The sequence below is a fragment of the Sminthopsis crassicaudata genome, chromosome 5, assembly GCF_048593235.1.
Source record: "Sminthopsis crassicaudata isolate SCR6 chromosome 5, ASM4859323v1, whole genome shotgun sequence".
Taxonomy (NCBI): Eukaryota; Metazoa; Chordata; class Mammalia; order Dasyuromorphia; family Dasyuridae; genus Sminthopsis; species Sminthopsis crassicaudata.
This window is the reverse complement of record NC_133621.1, coordinates 312412521-312438888: the sequence shown is the minus strand read 5'-3', so window position 1 is coordinate 312438888 and position 26368 is coordinate 312412521. Positions and strand designations below refer to the sequence as shown.

Here is a 26368-nt window from a genome sequence, read left to right as displayed (position 1 = left end):
TAGGAAGCCTTCTGAAGCACGTGCTGAGTGAATGAAGCTGGCAGGGAGACATCATCAATAAATATTGCCGGAATGAGTGAATGATCGTCTGTGGGATGAATGAATGACATCAGGAGGAAATCATTTAGCGGACGAATGAGTTCGGAGGGACCAGGATGGCGGGCGTCCTCTCCCCAGCGAGCCCAAGCCGGGAAAGGCTGAGCGGCTTTGGGCTGAAGGCTGAATCCCTTTTGAATGTGTTTAAACATTCAGTGTGGACTCCGAGTGGGTGAGGGCCAGACCTCCCTCCAGGGGCTCCCCCTTTCTCTGGGCCTCTCCTCCTTTCCCTCCTCTCTGCTGCCCTCCCCTTCTCCTTTGCTCACTCGATCTGCCTTTGTGATTCTCAGCTGCCAAGTCCAAGCTTCCTGGCTGGCTTCGGATCAGCGTGGAAACTTTCCACCCCGGGAGGAGGATTCTCTGGAAAGTTCTGAGCCCGCCCGAGCGAGCAGAGGCTCTCGGTGGGGCCCTGGCCCTTGAATGCATCTGTTCAGGGCTGGGGCGGAGGGGTTGTAGAAGCCAGACGCCACCCTCTGCCTCCCAGAGCCCAGCGGCCAGGTCTCCCGAGGGGAGCTCCCCTTTTCCTGCTCACACACGTGACTGGGCCCTCCTCAGTCGGCAGGACTGAGGGGCTCACTGGGCCCTGGCCCTTGGCCCAGCCGTTGGCCAGTGGAGCACCGGGGAGGTCACTGGGCCCGACCCCCAGGAACTCCCAAGGGATGAGAGAGGCCGGAGGAGATTCGGATTCTGCGGTTCCCTGGCATCTTGGGCAAAGAACGTGGGGCAGAGTTTGGGAGCCCGGGTAAGTCCCTGTTTCCCTTCCATGATGGCCCTTGGGTTCTAAGTGCTGTTGGGGAGGGGTGGTGGGCAAAAGTTTCCTCCAAGAGGACTCAGAAGGTGCACAAGCCCAGCATGAAGTGTGTCAGGAGGGGGCTTAGAACAGGGGATGTCAGAGTTGGGAAGAGCTTAGAATAAAAAAGGTCCAAGGTGGAGGGCTCTTAGAACCTGGGATGTTAGGGCTGGAAGGGCCTTAGAACCCCAAGAATTGAAGTCTATCCTCAGACAGAGAGGCTCTCCCAGAAGCACAGGGGCAAGGACCATGTGTGAGGGTCCACAGCCAAGCCCCTGGATCTGGAGTTAGAGAATGGCAGTGACCTTCGAGCCCCTCTCAGCTAACTCTCCTGTCCTGGAGGTTGGTGCCCCCAGGCCCCGGCTGGGGTATCCAAGATGCTTTGGGCAGCAGCAGGCAGGGGGTCCGTACTCGCTCCCTGTTTGCTCCCTTCTTTCTGTGGCTCCCAGGATCGAGGCCAGTGTAGACCCCCCCAGCCCCACAGCAGGCTCTTCCGGGGGATCGAGGCTGCTCAGCATCCTGCCTCTCAGAACAAACAAAGGGAAAGCAGCTTCCGGGGAGCCGGAGGCTGAAGGCCCCTCTGCCTTCATCTGGCATGCAGGCTGCTTCGCCAAGGGGCCTGTGGGTCCCAAACGCTGGGCAGCTGCCACCAGCTCCTCTTAAAGGGGAAAAGGCTTGATGTTGCCTTTTGTTCTGACGGTTGTCTCAGCTTCAGTTGAGGAGCGGGAATTTGAAATTAGAAGGCCTGGGCCCCTGGTCTCAGCCTGGCCACAGCCCCTGGGGGCCCCAGGCCTCAGTTTCCCCCTACAAGAGCTCTCTAAGTTCCTTTCTGGTTCTAGCCTCAAGCTTACCATAAGAACTTGAGGGGAGCCTACTGGGAAGAGTCTGGGTCTGATTCAGAGTGGGCCCCCGGCTTTTTCTAGTTTGTGTGGCTTCCCCTCATTGGCTCCTGGCTCTTTGAGAAGAGAAAGTTGGGTCAGAGGATCTCTAAGCTCCCTCCCAGCTCTGACATCCCCTGTTCTAAGCTCCCTCCCAGCTCTGTCATCCCCTGTTCTAAGCTCCCTCCCAGCTCTGGCATCCCCTGTTCTAAGCTCCCTCCCTGCTCTGACATCCCATGTTGTAGGGAAGCATCTATATAGCACTTACTGTGTGCCAAGCATTCTGCTTGACATTTTATAAAAATTATCCCACTGGATCCTCAACCACCCCATTTTACAGTTGAGGAAACTGAGGCAGACAGAGGTGTAAATCTTTGAGGCTGGATTCCATTCTGGACCCCTGTTCTAGGCTTGGTGGCCCCCCCCAGGTGCAACGAAACGATTGTAAGAGCTCTGGGGGTTGAGCTTTCAGTTAGGTTTTTGTTGTTGATGTTTTTTACCGGCAACCAAGCTTGCAAAGAATGTTTGTTAAGTAAGAGTCAGTAAGTCTGAAGCCCCATGAGCTGGGCCTGGGGAGGGGGAGGGGCTCCTGCAGCCAACCCCGGTCTCCCTCTGCCCGGCCCCTCCTGGAGGGGATGGGGAGCGTGTGGCGGGAGCTGGAACATCTGTTCTCCTGCAGGACGTTTTTGGGGAATGACCTCACCCTGCTCCAAAGGGAAACCGGCTGGACAGGCCTCGGGCCCTCCCGCTCCGGCCCCTCAGGAATGGAGGAGGGCGTTCACCAGGGCTGAGCCGTGCAGGGCGGGCTGCTGGGCTCTGGGGCTGCCGGGACCTCGGAAGGGTCTCGGTTTCCTCATCTGTAAACCGAGGGAGCTTTGGGGGGAGGCTGGAGGCAAGCTGCAGGCGGGGCGCCCGTCCAGGGGAGCAGCGTCCGTGGGGGGCCGGAGTCACTGTCCTGAGGGAGAGCCTGCCTTTAGGTGGGTGAGGAAGGGCTGCGGGACTGGCGGTGCTTTTAAAGTCCACATTTAATTTTGGTGCTACCCTTAATAATGGACTTACTGCGTGCTGGTACTATGCCTACAAGGAAATCAGGAATCCCAGGTCAGGGCCAACAGCCAGCCTGAGGCCATGCCCTCAGCCACGTCTGGCCCTGGCAGGGCTCCGGGGCACTGAGCTGGCACCCCCTCAGCCATGGGCAAAAATCTGGCCCCCAATCGGGGCCTGCCTCTGTCTCCCCATTCCTGAAAGGAGGGTGAGAATAATAATAATAGTGGTCCGGGAGCCAGAGGCCGCCCTTCCTCCTTGGGCCAAGGATGGAGGGGAACCTGGGGCCCTGAGGACTTCCCTGGGCAGGCTGGCCCCCGTGCCAGGTGAGGTCCCTGTACTGGGCTCCTGGCTGGGCCATCAGGGACAGGGCCCCCAGAGGAGATGGGCCCCCCGAGGAGATGGGCCTCAGGCAGCACTCTGGGGCTGACACCCTGATGAGGGGTCCTCTGCTCTCTTCACCCCAGCTTCTCATGTGTACCATGGCCACCGACCTCTCAGGGTTTTTTGTGTAAAATTGAAAGTCACAGAGTTAAGAGAGAGACAGAGAGATAGAGAAATAGAAACAGAGACAGCGACAGAGGCTATTTTCTTCCTTATCATGACTAAAGCCCTTATGACGCCCCTTGCACTATAGAAGCAGGCCCTGGGGATGCCCAGAAAACAGGAGTGGGGCTAGCTGCTGCAGGGTGGGACACCCCAGCGTGGGGTCGGGAGAGCGGCACTTGGAAGGGCTCAGGCTCCCCAGGAAGCACGGTCCCGAGGGAGAGGGTCCCGGGCCCGGAGGGAGGGATGGACCTGGGAGAAGAAGGGAAAAGGTGTTTTGGCCGGACGGGCCTCTGCCTTTCCTCTGGGTGCCAGGCTGCACGGGCTGAGAGCAGTTTCCTGACGGGTCCCCGTGGGCCGGCCGCACAGGACACGGGCCAGCCCTCGTGCCTCCTTTTAGGTACAGCCTGGGTGCGTCCCCGCACAGCAAATCCAGACAGCTTCATGGCGGAGACAGAGGAGGTTGTCCCCAACTCACAGTGACTCTGACAGCCTGGACTGAGGGTCTAGGGGAGCCTGGGAAGGGGGCCTCAAAGTCCCAGGGTCTGAGGAAGCACAGCCGGCAGGCAAAGACGCCATCATTGGAAGGTGTCTTCCAGCTTGCACTAAGGCTTGGTTACAGGGAGGCAGCTCCCCACATGGAGCAGGGGAAAAGTCCTTGCTGTCCTTGCTCTCCTCCCCCCATGCTGCCCCTGCCCAGACCCTGCTTCCCTCCATATTGTTCCTCCCCCCTTCACCCCTGGCTGCCCTGGTCCCTTCCCCACCCCCTGCAGCCTGGCCTAAGGCCAGAGAAGGGGGTTGGGGAACTGGAGCCCAGTTAACTTGGGGATGCCTGCTGCACCCAGCCGAGGAGGTGGGGCAGGGAGAGGCAGCAGGGAGGAAGTGGTCAGGGGCTCCCCCATCACCCCCCCCCCCAGTGCCGGGGACCAGGGAAGGCAGGAACGCATGTTTTTAGGAAAGAAAATGGAGAGATCTCGGGGGAAAGACACAGGGAGAGAAACAAAAGGCAGGAAGAAGAGAGCTGGACCCCAGGCTCCCCCTCCTGCCCAGGTTTCGGGACCCCCCACTCTCCCCTGCTTTTCTTCTTCTCCCTTCTTCCATTTTCTCCCTTTCTCTTCTCTTCCCTTCTTTCTCACTGCCTTTTTTGTTCTCCTATTCACTCGTGCTTTGTCCTTTTCTCTCCCTTTTCTCTCTCTCCCTCCCTTTCTCTTTCTCATTCTCAGCCTGGGCTCAGGGCCTAGGGGGTCTGGAGGCCTGGGGGAGCCTGGGCTGAGGGCCTGGGGGACCTGGGGGAACAGCCTGGGTTGAGGGCCTGAGGAACCTGGGGAGGAAGGGTATGGCTGAGCTAGGCAGGAAGGAGCCCTGCTCCCGGGGAGGTGCACACATGGGCACACACACGCACACGGACATACACTCACGTGCACACTCAGGCAGAGGGGCCAGCTGAGCTCAGCACCCCCACTCCCCCCACATCACCACCATCACTCCCTTTGGAGGCCATCACAGTGATGGGGAATTTTTACCCAACATTTGGAGGCTGCCGGGAAGTGGTGCAGGGCGCTGCTGCCCCGCAGGGGCTCGGCAGGAGGTGCTCCCCGCCTCCCACCTCACCCTCCTCCCACAGCTCCAAGGGCACCTTTGCCCAGCCCCCAGGCAAGGAGCTCCTCCACCTAGAGGCAAAGCCCCCGGGCAGACGGGGTAGGGGCAGAGTGCTTTACAGGCTTCAGATACAGGGAATATTTGCTGAGGCTTCCTGGGGGGGCAGCCTGTGGAGGGCTGAGGATCAGGGGTTTGAGAGGGAGAATACCAGAAAGAAGGGAGAAGGGGAAAAGGTGGCAGCGGAGGAGGGGCTGGGGAGCGTCCCCTGTCACCTGCACACGTTTATGCATGCATACGTGTCGGCACACAGGACACGCACTCACACACGTGTGCAGGTATGGCCGCGTGCGTCCGCCTGCCGGAGCGTGGGTGATGGGACACGTGCCACGGAGCTGCCAGGAAAGCCAGGCCGGGAAGCCGGGGCCTCCCCCATTCCTTGCCCTTTCTGCAGGCTCGCAGCCCCTTCTTTTCCAGATAGCCACACTTGGGCCGAGGCCAGAAGCCGGCCAACGTCCCACGGGTGCACTCTGAGTTTGGCCAGCAAGGACCGTGATTCCCACAGCAGGGCCTTCGGGTGCCCATGCCAATGCGGGATCTTCGGGAAGCAAAGGGTGGGACCCCGAGCCAAGCCCCCTGGGACCCGAGGGCTGCCTGGAGCCCAAGGGACTGGTTGTGGGGGTCCCGCTTCAGATATCTGGTAGTGAGTGCAGTCTCAGGGCAAGAGGGCAGGAGAGCTCACAATGGAAGCTTGGGGGCGGCTGCGGGGCGGGTTCTAAGTGGGCTAGAGGTAGGGTGTGGCAACAACAGGGCCCCCAAAGGAGACTGGCTGTCCCTGGGGGAGGCTTGCCTCCCTGGGCTACCGGAACGGGACCTTGGGCTGGACTGATGTCTGGGTGGGTCACCCGGCTGGGCCTGATCCAGATGATCAAATCCACTCCCCTCACACACAGCCCCCCATTATATACATAGCCCCCTCCCCATCACCCACAGCCCCCTGTTATATACACAGACCCCTCCCCATCACCCACAGCCCCCCGTTATATACACAGACCCCTCCCCATCACCCACAGCCCCCCATTATATACACAAGCCTTTCCCCATCACCCACAGCCCCCCGTTATATACACATCCCCTTCCCCATCACCCACAGCCCCCCGTTATATACACAGACCCCTCCCCATCACCCACAGCCCCCCATTATATACACAGCCCCTTCCCCATCACCCACAGCCCCCCATTATATACACAAGCCTTTCCCCATCACCCACAGCCCCCCGTTATATACACATCCCCTCCCCATCACCCACAGCCCCCCATTATATACACAGCCCCTTCCCCATCACCCACAGCCCCCCATTATATACACATCCCCTTCCCCATCACCCACAGCCCCCCATTATATACACAGGCCTTTCCCCATCACCCACAGCCCCCCGTTATATACACATCCCCTTCCCCATCACCCACAGCCCCCCATTATATACACAGGCCTTTCCCCATCACCCACAGCCCCCCATTAAATACACAGCTCTCTCACATCTCCCACAGCCCCCCAATATATGCACAGCCCTCTCCCCATCACACATGCAGCTCCCTCCCCTTACACAGCCCCACTCACAGACAGGCCCCAACACCCACAGCCCCCCAATACACATCCACACAGCCCCCTCCCCATCACACTCATGCATACCCCTCCCCCATCTCTGCCAAACATCCCCGTCAGCTGTCCTTGGCTGGCCAGTTTTTTTGGGAGCGGGGCGCTGGCCCCATTTCCGGAGCGAGGCAGCCAGGTAGGTCCCTTGGAGGCCCTCTGGGGTGCCAGCCCTTCCCTTCTCTTCCCCACATTCTCTGCCCACCCCTTGGGGCTCCCCCCTCCTCCTGCCATCCATTTTGGACAAAGAAAACAAGCCCACTGCCTAAAGTGGGGGAAGACCCTGCCCGAGGAGAGGATCAGCAGGGGGAGGAGATGGGAACTTGCTGTGGAGACGCCCCCCCCTCCCCGGGGTGGGGGCCGAGCAAATCTGCTCCCGCTGCCGCTCGGAGGCCTCGAGTGCCAGGCTGCCGCCGGGAGCGAGACTCTCTGGGGGCCTGGAAGCCTGTAACTCAAGGCTCCTGACCCCTTCCCGGGTGACCCCGAGGAGCAGTCAGACAGTGAGGTCTGTGTCTGCAGCTCGCCCAGCCCCGTATCTGCCCGGCATTTATTTCCCCCAATAACATCCCCATCAATTTGGGCTTTTGTTCTTCCAGGCCGGGCTCTCTCCTCCTCCTCCTCCTTCCCCAGCCTCCATTAACCCGTTGTGTGCCAGCGTCCCACCCTCGGCCGTCCTGGGATTCTTGTCATTTTGTGCCCTGTTAAGTCTGAAAGGGGAGCACTCTGCCATGTTGGGAAGGGAAGGGCCAGGCGCCGACAATCCCCGCGGGCAGACGTGGCAAGTCGCTGAAGAAGGCGGATTTGGAAGGAGAAAAGTGGGGGGAAGGATGGATTGGCACTGTCTCCCACAGTGCAGGGGGCCGCCCCTAGCACTGAAAGAGCAGTCCCGGGCCAGCACCAGCCCTGGACCAGCACTCACCTGCCTGGCTGGGGCTGGGGCGGGCCAATCCCAGGGTGCTCGTTAGCCTCTACTCCTTGTACCCCGCAGAACCCAGCATTCAGTAGGTACTTAATCATCCATGGGGCAGAATTTTCATCTGGGGAGGATGAACATTTGGTAGACCCAGCGGGGGAGATGTGGCTCGGCGTCTGGAGGAAGGGGAACCTCAGATGTCGGGCCTGGAGTCTGCTTGTCTGGCGTGATTTCTTTTAGACTTGCTGCAAGGGACTGAGCATCAGGGCCGGGGTGGGACTGGGGGTGGGGGGATCCAGGCGCCTCCTGTTCATCGTGGGTTTGTCATCCCTGATCCTTGTACATAGAAAGTGAGGGACGACATTGTCCCACAGATGCTTCCCCTTGGGTGTCTGTGAAGGAGGAAGGTCGAAACAAAATTGGTGAAGGACCCGTTATCGTGAACAGAGCACGGGATCATAGATCAGAGACTTAGACTTACCCTGTAGGGACCGGGTCCCATTTTATAGATGAGATACACAGACAGTCATGGCAGACAGGCCCCCTAGGACTCCAAGGTCTATGTGCAAAGGTACCCAGGATGCAGCTGCTCAGGCCCCCTGAAGTCCTTTGACTTGTCCAGAGGCTTCTAGTGAGTGAACTCCAGGCAGCCACTTTGGATGCTTTCCTGGTCAGAAAGGGTGGGACTCTTGTCCCCAACCCCTGTCTTCCCCCTGCCCTCACACTGAGCTGAAAGCTGCCTCTCGGGTGGCTCGCATTTGTTGTTGGATTGGGGCCGTTCAGGGCTGGAAGGTTTTGGATGCCAGGCGGAGGACTCTGAACCCGCGGACCACTTGGTATAGGAGAGAAGTGAAGTCAGAGCAAGCGGAGAATCTCGCCTGGGCTGTCTGCGGCCAGTCACATTGCCTTCCTGCACATCAGGCTCTTCCTCCCGTAAATCAGCCAGAGGAGCCGGTGTCCTCTTCTGCTCAAAGGCCTGTGGACCCTAGGCAGCAGGCAATGGGGAGCCTCTGAAAGTTCTAGAGCAGCAGACCGGAATGAATGGATGTGTGGATAAGTCAGTTCCTACCTGCATGGCAGACGGATGGCTTGGAGGAGCAGAAAGAATATAGGTGGGAATTCTGTTTTTAGTTTCTAGGAATACTTTCATCATAGCCTGGAGGGGGCGGGAATGAGGTGGCGGAAGGGAGCAGGGGGAGCCCCGAAATAGTGAAATGGGGCCCTGCCAATGAGCTCTGGTTTGGATGTGCTCCGGAGGGGCTGGAGGAGCCCCTGGAAAGGTGTCCCATCCGAAGCTTAGGAGAGAGGCAGACAGACAGAGATGGACCCGGCTAGAGATGCTATTGCAGGACTCAGTGTCCTGCTCTCTACTGGCACCACATGTTGAATGGGGGACCCAGAGGTAGGAGATGTCAGATTCTCTGCTCATGCTCAGATGAAACGCCATCTTCCCCCTCCCCCCACCCCCCACCATGCTTTATGTGTGATTTGGGAACACTCCTGATCTGCTGGGAACCTCCATTTTTCCATCTGTAGAATGGAGCTATTAACTGTTGTTCTCCTCCCTGCCGTGGAGGAAGGGAGGGAGGAGAGGCTGTTGGCTGTGGGTCCCTGGATGTTCCCAGGGCTAGAGAATGGCCAGGAGACATGAGGAGCTGGTTCCTTTAACGCCAGCTGGGCCCTGCGCCCAAGCCTTACGCAGGCTCTGGGTGTGTCAACCCCCAGCTAAATCAGCAGCCGTGTCGGGACTTGCCCTGTAAGTTTCCAAACCCCCGATGCCAAGGCCAAAGGTAATTTGCTGACTCAGTGTTTGAGGGAAAGAAGGAGGAATGGGTGGGAAGAGCGAGGGAGAGCCTTGGAGAGGACAGGGCGGGGGAGCCCATGGCGGCCAGTGAGAGTTCATCCCACCCAGCTTCTTCTTTGACAGAGGGAGAAACTGAGGCTCGGAGAGAAGAAGGGTAGAGAGCTTGAATTTGAAACTAAAGCCTGGACAATTCAATCATTTGTACCCCCAGGCACTAGGGATTCAAAGTCACAGAATCCTGCCCTCAGGAAGCTTACATTCTACTGGGAGAATGGAAAATACTATACATACACGAGTCAATAAAACATGGAATGAGGGCCCAGGGAACCTGGCCTGGTGGGGAGGGGAGGCTAGGGAAAGGCCTAGTAGGAGCTGGTGTTCCAGCCCATCCCAGAAGGAAGCCAAGGATTCTGGGGGGCAGATGAGAGAGGAATGGAGGGGGGCAGTCTGAAGATGTCACATGGTAGCACTCCGCTGGTAGACTGTGAGACTTGTGGGTCGAACCTCCAAAGGTGGAAAGATGGAGGGTGTGAAGAGCTTTGAGTATCCTCCAAGACTATATCATGTCCTTCTTTCCTCCCTGGTGAAAAGAGGTGGTTGGTCTGTTTGGGGATCTGAGGCTCTCCCACTCCCTGAGAAGCTCTGACTAATTGTGGGTGGAAGGGAAAGGTCATCTCCAGAAAAGGAGCTCAGACCAAATGGGAGGCCGGGGAAATAAAATGTTTTGTAAATATTCAGAGACAGTTTCACTGCATATATATACACGATGGTCATTCTCCTTGTTTTTTGTTTATCAGAATGCTCCTATCAGTAGATAATTCTTAAATTTATATATATACAAACGTGGATTTGTTGTTGTTGTTGTTTGTTTGTTCTTCAAAGAAGCCATGGGAAGTTTTGTTAAATATGATCTCAGTTAGCAGGGCCAGAATACAGGGTGTCTGGAACTTGGTTTAAACAGCTTCATCGGCTCCTGGAGGAGACAAGGGGAAAGGAGGATATTTTTTGTCACAGGGCAGAATTTGTAAACATCCTCCCATTTGCCAATCTTCCCAATTTATTGGGCAAAAACCCAAGCTTGTCTTAGTTGTTTCTGTACTATCAGTTCTCTGGTGGGTCTCTTTTTGTGCTCTAAAGAAGATTTAAAACATGCATACATACTCCACCTATGCTCGGATCCCATCCTGGGATTTGTAGATTGTTGTTTGCTCACAATAGGATTTAAAGGCAATGGTGAGCCTTACAATTCAGATCCCAATACTTATTGGGCTGTTTTTTTCTGTTATCTACAATTGTGTCCTTTCCTGAAAGTGACAGAAATGAAATGCTCCAAATCTAATGGAAGGGTTGGGGTCTGGGCAAAAGACAGGCCAGTGCAAGTCTATTTCTTCTCATCGGTGGGAAAAGCACAGAACGATTCCTATATAGAATTTGGTCAACTGATATGGGGAAAAAAACCGCTTTGCATTATATTCTGTTTTCTTAAAAACTTCTACTTATTTATTTTTTACCACTCATTATTTTAAATTTATTTTTATAATCTTTACTTGTAATTTATTTATAATTTTTATTAGATTATTGTGATTTAAAGATAATTTTTATTTTTAATTTTATCATGCAGTTTCTTTTATTTTAAATTTTATAATGGATTACTTATTTGTAATTTCTTTGTAGAATTTTTATTTTTAATTTTATGGATTGTTTATTTGTAATTTCTTTGTGGAATTTTTATTTTTAATTTTATGGATTGTTTATTTGTAATTTCTTTGTGGAATTTTTATTTTTAATTTTATGAATTATTTGTAATTTCTTTGTAGAATTTTTATTTTTAATTTTATGGATTGTTTATTTGTAATTTCTTTGTAGAATTTTTATTTTTGATTTTATGGATTATTTATTTGTAATTTATTTGTAGAATTTTTAGTTTTAATTTTATGGATTATTTATTTGTAATTTCTTTGTAGAATTTTTATTTTTAGTTTTATCATTATTTTTAGTTTTTTATAACTCTTATTTTCTATTTGTTTATCATTTTTATCATTTACTATTTATTTGTAATTTATTTGCATTTTATTTTTTGAGGTGGGAGTGCTTGTTGGCTGGTAAGTCTTTGAGATTTCTGACCCAAACATTTCCTCTCTATTCAGTAAGAGAAGTAAATGGAAGTTCCTGCCACCTTCCTTCCCCTCCCTTTGGTCTTAGTTTTGTGATAATGGCCATTGTGGACTTGAGCCAGTCTTCAAAGTTCCTTCCAGTGTTGGGAGTGAGAACTGTATGCTCTGGGAGCACTAAGTCTGGGCTCAGTCTCCATCTTTCTGCTAGTGCCCTCTCAGGAGAATCGCTCCCAGATTACATTATTTCCGTGGGACATTTTACTTAGACTCATGTACAGCTTTCATTTATTGTAAGCAAATTTCAAACATGGCTCCTGGCCATGGGTTCAACACAGTTCTCTAGGGTTCAATGCCACTGCCCAAGGTTGCAGGCCAGAGGCGAGGCTTCATCCTAAGGGAGGCTTCAGGAGACCTTCTTTTGGCCCAGGTTTTACAGAACAGTATAATTTGAGGAAATCCAGTCTAGAACCATAGGGTGCCCCCAACCCAGGCTATATTCCAGAATCCACTCCTAAACTTTTTCAAAACAAGCCCACATCCAGCAATCTCGATGGAGAGGGTCCTCGGGAAGCGTGTGGTGGTCTATTCGGGGCACCCAGAGTGAACACCCATTCATCCTTTGATTGTTTGCCGGGAGCGTGGGGGTGGCTAAGAGGAAGGAAGGCTTGCTCTGGGAGGGAGAGCGGGGAGCAGGCCTTAGGGTGGTGTCCGTGAGCCACCGGGGCAGGAAAACACCCTTTCCCCCTCCCATTGTCCCACAGACAATGCCTGTGTGTGGCCGGTGGCCCAGAAACACAGAGTAATACAGAGTTTGGAAGGCTAACCCCAACAAGTTAGATTTGTAGGACAGGGGAAGCAGCCACCTCCATCCACGGGGCCTGGGCCGTTGCAGTTAGCTCCCATATAAGCTTGTAGATCCCAAGCCTTTTCGGAACCTTCCTCTCCTACATGGGGCACCCCTCCAGGATCACAACACGTAGGGTTCTTAATCTGAGGCTTGTGGGGTGTTTTTGTTTGTTTTGTTTGCAATTTTTTGTTGATAACTCCTTTTCAACAGACTTGTTTCCTTTGACATCATTGAACCACATGATCTGAGGAGCTTTGGGTTTCAGCTGGCTAGGCAAGGGTCCAGTACAAGGTTCGGAAGCCTTGTTGGGAGGACTCGCTACCCACCTGGAACTGACAAGGCTTCCTCCCGCAGGGCGGAGCTTTCCAAGGTACTCTTTGTCTAGGATCAGGCCGTTCTTGGAAAGGTACGCTGTTTGGGGCCCTATCCTTGTGTCGGTAACATAGACTGTGCACACAGTAGGTGCTTGATAAATGCTTCTTGATTGGTCGCTTGCTCGAGAGGGAGCTTCTGCTGAGGTCTTCACTGAGTTGCCTTGAATTGGAGGTCAGATGGAGCAGTAGAAAGAAGACACAATTGGGGGGGGGGGGTGCCGTAAGAGATCTGACTGCCACAATCTAGCGGTGAGGCTGAGTCTCGGTTTCCTCTTGTGAACAAGCTAGTTGTACGGCCCGAGGGTCCAGGTAGAAAGGGCTGGCCCCTTCCGGCCTGATGCACTCCCCGCCCCGCCCCCACACGCAGGAGGGAAAGAAGGCCTTGGCCTCCAGGAACCCAGGGGCCCGCTAGTCCAGGGGATCTGGACCTCGTCTCTCTCTGCCGATGGCGGCGTTCCATGGAATGGAACTTCTGCTTTAGGCTTTGCGGCCTCCTGGGAGCACCCTGGCCCATAACGGCCTTCACCAGGCTGCGGCCCCACCAAGGGCCCGCTGGCACCGAACCGGCCCTCCCCTCTCCTCCCCTCTCTGCGCCGCAGGGCTCCCCCCTCCCCTCTCCTCCCCTCTCTGCGCCGCAGGGCTCCCCCCTCCCTTCTGACCTGGGGCTTCGGGCCGGAGAGCTCGCATGAAGTCGGAGGCGGCCCCACGCACGGGCTTTCCGAGTCGGAAGGAGGCCTAGGCCACCAGCGACCCCAGCGCCCGGCTCCAGGCCGGGCCCCTCCGCACCATGCCACCGACGGGGAGGTCGAGGCAGGCGGTACGAGGATGCGGGACGAGGGCGGGCGGCGGGAGGAGCCCGCAGCCGCGAGGGCTTGGGCGCGAGGTGCGGGGCAGCTCGGGATCTTGCCGCGCCCTCCCTCCCCCTCCCCCCTGCTCCGTGCCCGGCCGGGCCGCCTCCCTCCCTCCCGAGGGGCCTGACCCTCTAATCCGCTTTGTGCCCAGCTGGGTGAGCTTTACTTAGGCAAAGCAAACAGCGGCCCGGAACAAAGGGCCGGCGGTCGCGGCCGCGTCCCACTCTGACCCCGGGGTCGCGCCCTTTGTTCCAGCCTCAATGGCGAGGGCTCGCCCGGGAGCCGGGGCTAATTCCGGCACGTGCGGCGGTCCCCGGGTAGGCGGCGAGCGGCCGCTGAGGCGGGGAGCCCCGAGCCCCGGGCCCGGGCCCGGGCCACGGGGGCCCGCCCGCCGCCACCCCCGAAGCTGCCCGCCCCCGCATTTGGGAGGCAGAGTCGGAGAAGTGAGCCTGTGCGCGCGCACGTGTGTGGAGTCTCCCTGCCGCTGGGAAACGGGGACCCCGGGGGAACCCCTTGCTGCCCTGCAGACGCCGTTCTAGGCCGCCGAGGCCCGCTCCGCATCGGAGCTTCTCGGGCTCGCACTTTTGGGGCCTGGCTTTGGCTGTTTCCAGGCCGCCCGCACCCCTGAGGCTGCCCGCCCTTGCGGACGCTTCGTTCCTGGGGGTCAGCACCCCCTACCCGGGGCAGCACCGGCCGGCAGCTCAGGCTCGGCACCCGGGACCCGACGGGGTCTGGCCCGCAGTGACACGGCCTGGCGGATTTCTGGGCGACTTACCCCCGAATCCGCCGTTTCTCAAATGGTCCGTGGGAAGGGGCTCAATCAACGCTTCCGCTGGGCTGGGCTTCCGCTTCAGTCGCTCAATCAACACTGATTAAGCACCTGCTGTGTGCCGGACACCAGCTCCGGAGGGCCACGAAAATGGGCAGGAGACCTCAGAGGCCGCCTAATTCCACCCCCAACCTGCACTTGGGGAAACTGATGCCCAGAGAGGTCAAGTCTCATTCTCACGGTCACACAGAGCAGAGCAAGGCTTCCGACCCTCGAAGCTTCTTGGATCCCTTTTAGCATTTCCATCAATAATGACTTATCTCAGTAAAAACAACAACAGGGACAACTTCGCCCTTAAAACATGTTACCAAAGGCAGCGATTCAATACCCAGCCCAGCACCTTGCACCCAGTAGGTGCTTTTAAATAAAGTTTTAAGTGACCTTTGAATTTGTACAGCCCAACTCCCCCAGTTTACAGAAAAGACAATTGAGGAGGAAGGGCTTGCAACGGACCCTGAGCTACTCCGAGGCACATTTAGACACTGATTCGGTGCCAGGCCCTTCCCATCTCTCCGAGCTGTTCTGTGGAATTGAGATGATCAATATTTCAAAAGCTAGTGGCTGTGTATTTGGAAAAGGTGGAAATTTGGGGCCCAAAAGGAAGAATCCAATCCATTTCTTCAAGATTCTCCCCCAGAGGGGGTGGAGGGAAGGAGGAGAAAATCTGAAACACAACACAAGGGTCAACGTAATCAAATAATTCATGCAGAAGGTTTGAAAATAAAAAGCTTTATTAAAAAAATAATAGATTCTCCCCCAGCCTTGCCGCTGTGTCTTAGCCATCACACACATCTCCCTAACTGGAGGCTGGAAATGAGGAGAGGGTTTTAAAACAGGATTTTCCAAATGTTTTAGGTACATCCAAAAGATCTGATGGCTATTAGCCACAGCATTCTGATACCCCCACTTTATTTAGGGAATACAAAACATATGAAAAAAATTATTTCTTGTGTTTCCCTTTCACTCATCCAAAAGTGGTCTCCCAGTGCATTGGGACATCTGTAAGGTGGAAAGGAAGGTTCAGGAAAATAGAGCTGATCTGGAATAAAGAAAAAATTCCATCTTGTTACATTTTGAACATGGGATAGGCTGTTTTGTGAGGTAGTGAGATGCCTGTCCCCAGAAGTATTCAAGCAAGGAGTTGGGCAACCACTGGCAGAAGGAGGATTGTTAAAATCATATTCCTTTGAGGATCCTTCTCAGACTGTCATTTGGTGAATCTGTAAAATGGAAAAAGGAAGGAAGGAAAAAAGAAAAAAAAAAGGGAAGAAAGGAGGGGAAAAATGGAAAAAAGGAGGACTTTCCAGATTTAGGGTTTTCTCCCCAGATAAAGGGAACTTTGCAGGTTTGTGATGTGGAAATTAATGGAGGTGCCATTTCACTCCCAGAGAAAACTTTCACCCATGAGTGTCTGAATTCACTAACTGGATCTTCTATTGGTCTCCAGAGACAGGGCAGAGTCGTGCAAGGAGCTCGGTTCAGAGGCACAAAATGGAGTCCTTTGCATAGTTCCCTGCACATAGTAGGTGCTCCATAACTTATTGACTTGATCCTCCTGGCTCAGTTGCTTCCTGCCTGTGTGGTAAATAAGCCCCTTCCCCTTCTCAGGACCTCAGATCCCCAGTGAGAATGCTCTGGTGGCCAGTCCTACGGAAGGGAAGGAGCTGTCAGGCTATGTCTGGGTTGGCTTCTGTTCTCCCTCAAACAAAAGGACTGAGAAAGTGAAAGGGACCCTCCTCGCTCCCCCAAACCAGTGAGGAGCCCTAGATTTCTTCCTCACTTCTGTCAAGATGTTTAGTCCCTTTCCGTGGTCGGGGCATTCCTGACATCCCCACAACTTCCGGTAGCTCTATTTCAGGCTCCACAGCCTTCTCTCTCCAGATGTGCTGGGTTGGGCCCAGAGACTCCCTCTCCCCTTCACCCAATGTCTTTTGTGGCTGTTCTGGGATGAGGTTTGTAAGTTGCCTCTGGCCAGGCTCTCCTCCCCACTTTTTTCCATTTACTCTTTTAACAAGACCCAGAGCCAGCTCCTCGAGGGTTAAAACTCCTGGCCAAGGCCCCCCGGAGGCTGTGGGAGATTCCCACTAGGAGGACCACCTGCTGATAGTGGGGCAGGTTCCCGCCTAAGCAGCCCTTATTTCTGACCTTGAGGGATTGGCTCCATTGTTCAGTTGAGGAAACGGAACTTGCTGGAAGATCCACAGCTTGTTAAGGCCAGAACAGAACTTAGACCCAACAGCACAGGATCATAGGGAGCTGGAAGGGGCTTTGGACATGATTTACCCCCATGCCCATTTCACAACATGAAAACTGAGGCTCCTAGAAGCTACTGACTGGCCCAGAGTCACACTGGCCGTCAGCCCAGCGCTTGGTCTGCTTTCTGCTAGGGTGTGTAGCTGCTCCCAGGATGGCTGAGACAGGGGGGTTGGGTGGAGGGGGGCGATGGTGGCCCAGCATCCTCCTGCTTTTAAATGGAACGGCGAATCGGGCCGGTCTGATGGAGGGTGTAGCATTAGCCCGAGCACTGGCAGCCAAGGAGTTAACCTGGTTCCATTTGGAAAACCACATGAGTCTTGTGACGGCGCGATGCTGTGGCCAATACCTGTCCTAATTCTGGGGCCCATCCTTCTACCAGCTCGTTTCTTCTGCACTGTTCTGAATGTACGGCAGGCAGCCTGTGCCCGTTCCAATGAAGTCATTGTGGTCCGGCTGCTTTCTGTCTCTGCATAAGCCCAAGAAAATGAAAAAGCGCTCCCTCTCTCTTCCCTCCCTCTCCCTCTCCCCTTTCCTCCCTCCTTCCTCTCTCCCTCCTCTCCCTTGCCCTCTTTCTTTCTCCTCTCTCCCTCCTCTCCCTTGCCCTCTTTCTTTCTCCTCTCTCCCTCCCTCCCCTTTCCTCTCTCCCTTCTCTATTCTTCTTCCTCTCTCCCTCTCCCTCCCTCGTCCTCCCTTTTCTTCTCCCTCCTCCTCTTTCCCTTTCTCTCTCTTTCCCCTCTCCCCCTCTTCCCTTTCCTCTCCCTCACTCCCCTCTGTTCCCCCTCTCCCTCCCTTCTTTCTTCTCTCTCCTTTCCCATCTCTCTCCTCCCCCACCCCAGCACATGCACATGCACTGATTATAACTTGAAAAAAATCTTCTCAAGTCAAAATACTTAACTACTGTAAGATAAAGATTCTACCCATAAAGCAAAAGTAAACTCTCGTTTATGATGGGGCATAAGAATAGTTTGGCTATCTTGCCACTAGAGAGTTTGCAAAATAAATCCGTTTTGTCTAGTAACGAAGGGGAAAGAACCATGGGCTCCAAATTCAGGACACTAGAACTCAATTGCTTTCCTTCTCTGGATTTCAGTTGTCTCCTCTGAATAATCATGGGCTTGTACTGGTAAGATTTCCTCCAGATCAGACATTTTGATTTGTTATTGAAAACATTCTCTCCCAGCCCTCTCTTTTCTAAGATCTCTTCCAAGCTTTGATACTCTTAAGTGTCAGTGAAGCTCTAACAACAAATATATATATATATATATATATATATATATATATATATATATATATATATATATATATATATAGTATGTATATATATATATATAATATATATAGTATGTATGTATAATATATATATAATATGTATATATAATATATATATATAGAGAGAGAGAGAGAGAAACAGAGACAGAGAGAGGACACACACAGAGACAGAGAGACAGAGACAGAGACAGAGAGAGACAGAGAAGAGAGAGAGAGAGAGAGAGAGAGAGAGAGAGAGAGCGAGCATTTAGATGTGTACTTGGACAAGCTGTGATTTTGTCATTCTGTGTCATTCGAGCTGCCTTAGCCAATGGGATTTTTTTCACTGCCCTTTTGAGAAGAAAAAAAAGAGAAATCTACACAATAACGTATATGTAAAAGGAATAAAAAGTTGTACATAATAGATGGGCAGTTTCATGTGTAATCATCCTTTTTATTATATTGTTATGGAAATGTTTGTTTTTATTCCGCAAATTAAAAATAAAAAAGATGACCATATCTAGTGACAAGGATTTCGAGATGGGGGGAGGAGTGGATGGGGGAGGGAGACAGAAAGGGGAGGGAGAGACATCTGCAGTATTGTATTTCACCTTGATGCTGTCAGGCATATGCTACAGGACCCTGTGCTCTGGTGGCTGAGACGGAGCTGGTGTCAGCCATGGCCATGTTGGTGTGGGGCCATGGAATGCTCAGTTTTGTTTCATGGCACAGAAATTGCTATGAAATCAGAAATCATCTGACTTGTGAATCGCCTTGGGTGTGGAACACTTGGAGAGAGAGATCATCTCCAGACTAGCTCTTCCTCTCCCCTTCTTTCCCCTTCCTCCCCCCTCCACCACCTGCCAGAGTTTTCCCTAACTCTCCCGGAGACCTCTCAGCATCCAGACACTATAAAGTTAACTGGGTTCCATCTCCTGGGATGGACCTTTTGGATTTCAGTGTTGAGTTCTGTTATTTTCAAAATACCCCCATTCTGGGGTGGAAAGATTGATTAATGGGGCTAGAGTCAGAAGATGATTTCAAATCTTTACTTTCTTTTTAGCTTTGTAACCTTAGGGAAATTAAGACTAACCTCAGTTTCCCTCCCTGTAAAGGATAAATATGGTGCTAGACCTCTATCGTCCCTTGTAGCTCTGATCTCCCTGAACCTTTATGCATGAGATGACCCTCCAACAGAACCTATTATTGTTCCCAGATGTGTACCCAGCTTTGTGCCAGCAGGAAGACAGAGCAATTCAATTAGGAAAGCCTTCCTTGCCATGAGGTGGGGAGGGGAGGCGGTATGAAGGTACAAGAGCCATTCTCATTTTTGTTTTTCAATCTCATTGGGGATTATTTGAAGGCTCTTGAGGGATAACGGGTCCTCAATTTCCTCAGAGTAAAGAGGCTGGGTTCAAAGGAACCCTCAGAGGAGGGTTCCAGCTCTGACACCCCCTGTTCCAAAGGGCCTCTTGCCTCAGCTAGCCTTTGGTTTTAGGATCTTCCAGTTTCTTCCTGGGATCCTGAGCCTTAGTGTGCCAAGGGTAGACACACTCCCAGAAGGTCTTGTTTGGTTTGTCGGGAGCCCAAGGTGCCTGTTTCTGAGATAACCTTTCAATGATTCTGTGTATGCCCTAGCTCTACACATGTGGTCTTTATCAGAATGCCCACCCTGGAGAGCAGCAGGGGCTGGTATGGCTGTTTTCTCTGCCTCCCTAGTGCCTGGCCCAGCAGCTGGTACCCAGGAGTCACTATCTGCTTGTTTATTAATAGATTTGTGCTCCTCATTGTCCTTATCAAAGAATTCGGTGTTCCTGGAGGCATTTTTTGGTGATTGTGTATTTGGGGGTGGTGGAAGGCGGCTATATTTTTTGCCAGTTTTTTTTTTCTTATCGACCCAGAAAGATTATTGAGGGCTTTCCCCCTAAATGTGTGGAGTGGCCTGACTTGATGGATTCTAAGCCTCTTAGGGCTTGGGGACTGTCCACCAAAGGGTAAACATCCTATCTATCTCACTTAATCCTCTCTGGAGGCTGGGGCAGGAGCCAGCCTGGGTCTGTAGCTGTGTCGAAATCTCTCAAGAAAAAAAAAAAAAAAAAAAAAAAAAAAAGATGAACTTTCTGCAAGGGCCCAGGTAGATGAATGATATCGGAATCCAAGGCCCGTCTCAGTTAGTGACTCAGAAATCCAAGATGCTGTTCATTAGAAGCAGTTACTGAGAACTGAATCCTAACTGAATAGGTGAGGAAGCCTAAGGCAGGGGCTTCTGGTCATTTTTTTAAACAATAGATTTTCCAAAGTTGAATCATGTAAAAGTCCAGTAGATCCTTGGTTTTGCCCATAAGAAATGGGATATTCTTTTGAGGCTGTATTAAGTTGTTCGGGGTTTTTGAAGGGAAAATAATTTTTTTTGTTGTTGTTCTTTCTATGATTTTAAATAATTGTAAATCTAGGAAAAATTGCATATAAATTGTTCCTCTATCTTTCCCACCCCATCCCTCTCTCTGACAAATAGGTTATTTTTTATCTTTAAACATCTCTATTGTTCTTGGACTTTTGGACTGGCTTTTTGATCTGGAAGGAAGTTGTCTTACCATTTTCTTAGTTAAATTTGGAGTCTGGTATATTTCCAGATAACCAAATAAATAAAACTCCGGGCCAGAATGTGAGGGAGGGCGATCCTGAAAATGGACCAGGTGGTAGCGGTAGCCTAAAATCTGTATTTCCCCATTTTGCTAAGCAAAGAAAGAAGGATAGCAAAGTTGAGGCCGGAAGTGGTTTGTGTGTGTGTGTGTGTGTGTTGTGGTGTGCATGTGTGTGTGTGTGTGTGTGTGTGTTAGCAGATGTGCCTATGGCCATCCGTGCCATGGAAGGGAGAAAGCTACTCTCCTCACTTATTTCCCTCCTGAAATGGAATTTTCCTAATGGCCCTGTTTTGGCCCCATCGGGGTTCGCTTCCTTGCTGCACCCCCGGGAAGTTTTATCCTCCCAGCAGCTTAGTCTCCACTAATTGCTCTCTGGAAGAATTCTCCGGACGGGAGACGGGACGCTTCCTTTGGGGAAGTCTTGGCCCGCCCACTGCTGTCCCGGCAGATTCCGTATGGATTTCCACAATCTCTTACTCCGATGCTGTTCTGTCCGGTTCTTGGTCTCTCCAAAAGGACATGTGCTTTATCAATACAGTTAATGGGCTCACAGCTGAAATAACACAGCTCCGGGCCTGGCGCCTGATGCGTGTAAGGAAAGCCTCTACCTTGGATGGTGATACCGACTGTCGATGAATGCATTAACATTTCCCCGGCCAGGATGTGTGGAGGTGAGACCCACAGGCAGAAGGCGAGATTTCCCAAAGTTTATATTTCAATGCTCTGTTCCATTGGGCTCTGGGCCAGAGGAAGACAAGGTCAGGCCGGAGCCGAGAGATTTCAGGGCCACGGGTTCCTTTGAACAGATCTAAGATATTACACTCTTTACGGCAACTTCCCCCTTCCCTCCAGTAAAGCCCTCTTCCCTGCCTGGATAAACAGGAGACACATTTATTTTGCTGGTGATTTTCCTAAAACCAACACTATTTCTCTTTTCAAACCATCTCATGTCTCATCTTTTGTTTTTCCTCAGAGAGAACACTAGGATTTGTTTGACCAGAAATGGTTAAATACCTGCAATCACTATTGACTGACTGTAGACCATAAGCGGTGCCAGAAATCAGAGAGAGAAATAGCCATTTCTAGTGGGAGACGCCATTTTAATGAATCTGAGACAGAGAGAGAGCATCAGATAGGAATGAGAAAATCTGTCAATTTTTTGAAAGGCAAGATGACAGCTCTGGAGTGCAGGGGGTGACATACCTTCTCCCGAACCCAGAATCAGGAACACGGGTCTTAGCCCAAAATAGATATGTCTCTTTGAAAGCTAGGCTGAAATTTGTAACTCATAATCATCCGTGCTCATGCAGACCCAAGGAAAAAATGTATTCCCAGCCTCCCATGGACAAGGAAAATACAGCTGTCCCATCTTTATCTCCATCTCTATTGATATCTAGCTATTCCATATGCTCACATATATACACACGAGCACAAATGCCTTATTCTCTTTATATATGTTTATACCACTTAGAAAAAATAAAAATTAAGAGTTAGCTGATTTCTAAGTCTTGTTTCCTTTTTGGTTTTAATATATAATACACACAGATACAATATAGCATATGTTTCCCTTTCAGCTTTAACATATAATACACACGGATACAATATAGCATATGCTAAAATAGAAATATGATCTATTTCAGTAATATATAATACAAAGCTACATATAGCAGATAATGGAGAGCTATGTAAGAGCTGTATATACAAAGACCACAGAATGAAAGCTACGTGTGAAAAATAAGATACACAGATGTAACACATAATAAAGCCAGATATGTGTATATTTATAGATAACTTGTAGTGAAAAGTATAGCTAAGATGTCCATACATTTGTAGGAGATCTATATTATCTGCTACAGTGTGTATATCACACACAATAGATATACAGAATGTAGCAAATAATAGATCACTAAGATATATATATATACACAGATAAATAGGACATTATAAAAATATAGATTATGATAATATATATTAAATACATATGTTAAATAGAGATAAAAAGAAAACTCATACAGCATAAAATAAAAAAGATATCTCCATGTATAGGTTTTATTGACCCACATGTAAAACAGAATAAATATATGTGAGAGATACTCCAGGGTAGTAGAAAATATAGAACTAGAGAAGACATATCTATATCTATACAAAGACATATGTATGTGTAATAAAATGAAGATACATACTCTTTCTGTGTGTGTGTGTGTGTTTGTGCGTAAATGTATATTATATATATATACGTATATGTATGTATATATACACATATATGTGTATATATAATATACATTATATATAATATACATAATATACATGTGGGACATGAAATGAAGACAGAATTTTATCATCTATTTAAGATGATCCTTTGTCCACTCTAAATTTCTAATCTGGGTGTTTATTTTTCAAATATTGAGCTGGCAGCTACCAGTCACAAGACAAAAGAACCACCCCCCCCTAAAAAAAAAAAACTCAGGCCTGAATGCATTTTAGAACACTCTGTAAATTCACATGGTTTTTATAGTGAAAGAAGCAATGTCCTGCTTTTGCGGCCACTCTTTATTATGACTATTTTTGAGTGCCGAAGAGGGGGCTGCTTAGTGAACTCACCCCCTGAGCTCTCCTTTTCCCTCAGATCCACTTGTCTGCTTGCCAGGGTTTCATTTGTGTTGCTAGCACTTAAATGCCAAGTTTGCTACAAACCATTATTGCTAAAAATGGAGTGGACGGAGCAAATGCTTTGGAGAAATGCTTCATTGTGTTTTGAAGGAAACGTGGGTCCACATTTATGGAGCCTTTTTGCAATCTGAGGCATTTTAAAATTCTGATTTAAAGTTTTGCTGTTTTGCTGGGTGTGTGCTCTGGTTTTATCTTCTTCTCACATGTGTGTGTGTGTGTGTGTGTGTGTGTGTGTGTGTGTGTGTGTGTGTTTAATAGATGTATATCCACACGCATACATCCAGCTTCCTGGGAAATTAATGCCCAGAAATCTATGATGAAGTATAAATTCCAAGAGCCCATTTCTTATTACTGAAGAGGCAGAAAAAAATGGAATTTTCAATATGCAAAATTACTTGGAACTGAAAGCAGAAACTTATCAGAAATAATAATAATAAACAACATTAAACTTGTCCCTAGATTTTTGTCCCCCACTTTCTGATTATCTGTGTCTGCCTACCTACCTTTCTATTTCTTTCTGTCTGTCTGTCTATTGCCTGCCTTTGGAAAACATTTACTGAGGGCATTGGAGCAGCTGTCTTCCCAAGGGCACCATCTCTGTGGGCACTAAGCTTAGGGGGCCCACCCTGTCCGTCCTGAGAGCAAACAGAATCGGGGGCATTTGATCAGGGTTACAAATATGTTCCTTCCTGACTATGAAAGTAAAGTTTTAAAAATTTCTGTCTGAAAAGAAATTGTCCCACCAGAGTCATTCTTTCTCCCTTATTTTCCTTATTTATTTAACAATAATGTACTGTATCTTAACTGCTATAATATGGCTTTGTGTGTGGAAGATGTCTTGGACATCAAATGCGGTCACTCTGAAACAAATCGACGTGTTTTTGTAAGGGGGAAGGGTAGAGGAGAAAACAGGTAACTTTGCTTAAACTCTAACCAATTTTTACAAAATGTCTTTCACTGAAAAGTAGCAGTAAAATTAGTATAATCTTAAACTTCACTCATTTTACCAAAGTGTATAACACTCTAAATTAAAATTGGACCAGGGAAAAAAAGAAAAACATTTTTTTTTTTGGTGGGGGAAGGGTGGATGGGCAGAGCAGGAAGTCCCTTGCTGAGATTTACATTAGGCAGATCTTGTGATAAAAGGGGAAGAAAATAATTCACCCCAAAAGACCTTTACGTACTGGAATATCTCAGCTCTTGGAAAGATTTGACCTCATCCCTTTAGAGCTCCTTCCCAAAAAGTCAGGACAGACCATTCACATCTATTTGGGATCCAGCGACAAAATGCAAAGTCTTTTAATATATATTTTTTAAACTTAGTTTTAAAAACCTTTTTTTTTTTTTTTTTTTTTTTTTGCTAACACAAACGACAATTTATTTTACTTTAAATATTATAATGATAACAGAAAATGGAGGGAAAAAATCACTGACTACTACTCATCTGGAATTACCTGACTGGTATTAATTATTTCTGAATAAAGCTGAATTTAGCTTCCCAATTTGCACTCATAATTACATGGAAATCCCCATTAGAATCAGAGGAGAGAAAAAAAAAAAATCCTACATTCCCAAGGACAGCCTTCTGCCTGGCTCCAAATAAAAACTGGAGGGAACAGCCAGCATTCAAATGCCTTTTTCCGAGAAGGGGGAAAATCATCCTCCAGCAAGAAAGAAAGACTAGCAAGGTGATCCCGGAGATCCTGGGGTTTCAGGTGAAAGTTACAAGGCAGAGATCTGGTGATGAGTCTCCTGCTTTAGCACGAATGTAGTTATTTAGACTGCATTGGTGTTAGCAGCCTAGAGAGGTGAGTATTCTTTGGGGAGGCAGAGAAGTCGCTTGTACTTTATGGGGTAAAAAGAGCGAGCTGTTTGCCGACTCCTTGTCTCTCTTGAGGTACACACATGCGAAAGGTCACTGTTTTACATCTCAGATTTAAAGCAAAATTAATTTCTCTGAGCCAAAGTGCTTGAGAAATTGCTTCAGAATGAATTCAAAAGTAGTTTTTGGTTGCAACTCATTTTCCTTTATAATGATATCTTTTGAAGAACAGGCATTTTCTGTATTTGCAGTGGGGCATGTGTGCACGAGACAGGTGCCCGGGTAGTTCTGTAATTAGTTTCTTAGGTACTTATTAATTGACTTGCTCTTTGAGTTGTTTGTTTGTTTGTTTTTTTCCCTCATGCTCTGTCACTTTGCAGGCAAAGGAGGAAGGGAAGCAGAGAGCTAAGAAAATGCAGTCACTGCGGGCTTGCTTCTTCTTAATCCTATATTTTATGTGGTTAATTTATTATTATTATTTTTAATTTTCCTTTCATTTCCTTTTCTGGTTTTTGAGAGGGGGAGGGAGCGGAGCAGTCAGGAATAAGGCTCTTACACCGAGACACAAAATACCAGGTCCCTGAGAACGTCTGGGATCCTCCAATATTGGAAAGCCACAAAGTAGCTTTAATATATTGGTCAGGAGGTAGACCAGACAAGACAAATTTGGGTTAATGGTGGTGGTGGTGATGTGTATGTATTTATGCTATTTTGATGCGTTTTAGGGCTTGGATTCTTTTTCACAGTTAAGATTGTTTGGGGAAAAAACGGAGGCTGCCGGAGCCTGCCTCTCTCTCTCTCTCTCCCTCACTCGTGCTCTTTTAGTGGACAGCCACGTCATCAGGGACCAGGCTCTTTAGCCTGCTCCAATCCTTCAAATTTCAATGAAGTCAAAGGGGGTAAAAATTGTGCTGGATCAAGGAAAGGAGTTTTCACCCCGCAGTTTCCTTTTTGCTAGAAAGTGGAGCTTGAATCCCGGAGGAAGGATGGCATGGCTGCTGTGGTTTTCATTAGAGAGGAATTATTATTATTATTATTAATTTTTTTTTGAGAAGGAGAGGTTCTTGTTGTCATGAATACGCCTGTGTTTGTGTTGAAGGTAGGGGATGAGCAGGGCTGACTGACAAGCTTTTCCCCTCAGCCCTGGTAGCTCCCATTAAAAGCTATCGTAGAAAACTTTTTCCTCCACAGACAAATACAGGCAGCTAGTCAGTCTTTGGGCAGTCATTCATTCATTTATTTAATAGATATTTCAAAGCAATAGTTGAGAACTGAATTGTGCCTGAATTTCAGGGAGAGCCTTTCCTGGGGTGAGCCTGCAAGGCGGCGGGTGGATGCGGAGGGGAGCGCGGCTGCTTGGACACCGGGAAGCAGAACCCAACGCCTTTCGC

General features: G+C 50.0%; 1 protein-coding gene across 2 annotated transcripts in view; it reads left to right on the top strand.

The window, feature by feature from the left end:
* Window positions 1-270: 270 nt before the first annotated feature.
* LOC141545113 (uncharacterized) overlaps window positions 271-26368 on the top strand; it is an 84826-nt gene continuing 58728 nt past the window's right edge. Inside the window, exon 1 of one of the 2 annotated variants that reach the window (XM_074272082.1) lies at window positions 271-838. In XM_074272082.1, the coding sequence (XP_074128183.1) occupies window positions 756-838 (83 nt within the window). In that variant the 5' untranslated portion in view covers window positions 271-755. The remainder of the gene's footprint in view (window positions 839-26368) is intronic. The other variant, XM_074272081.1, reaches the window with a different exon arrangement.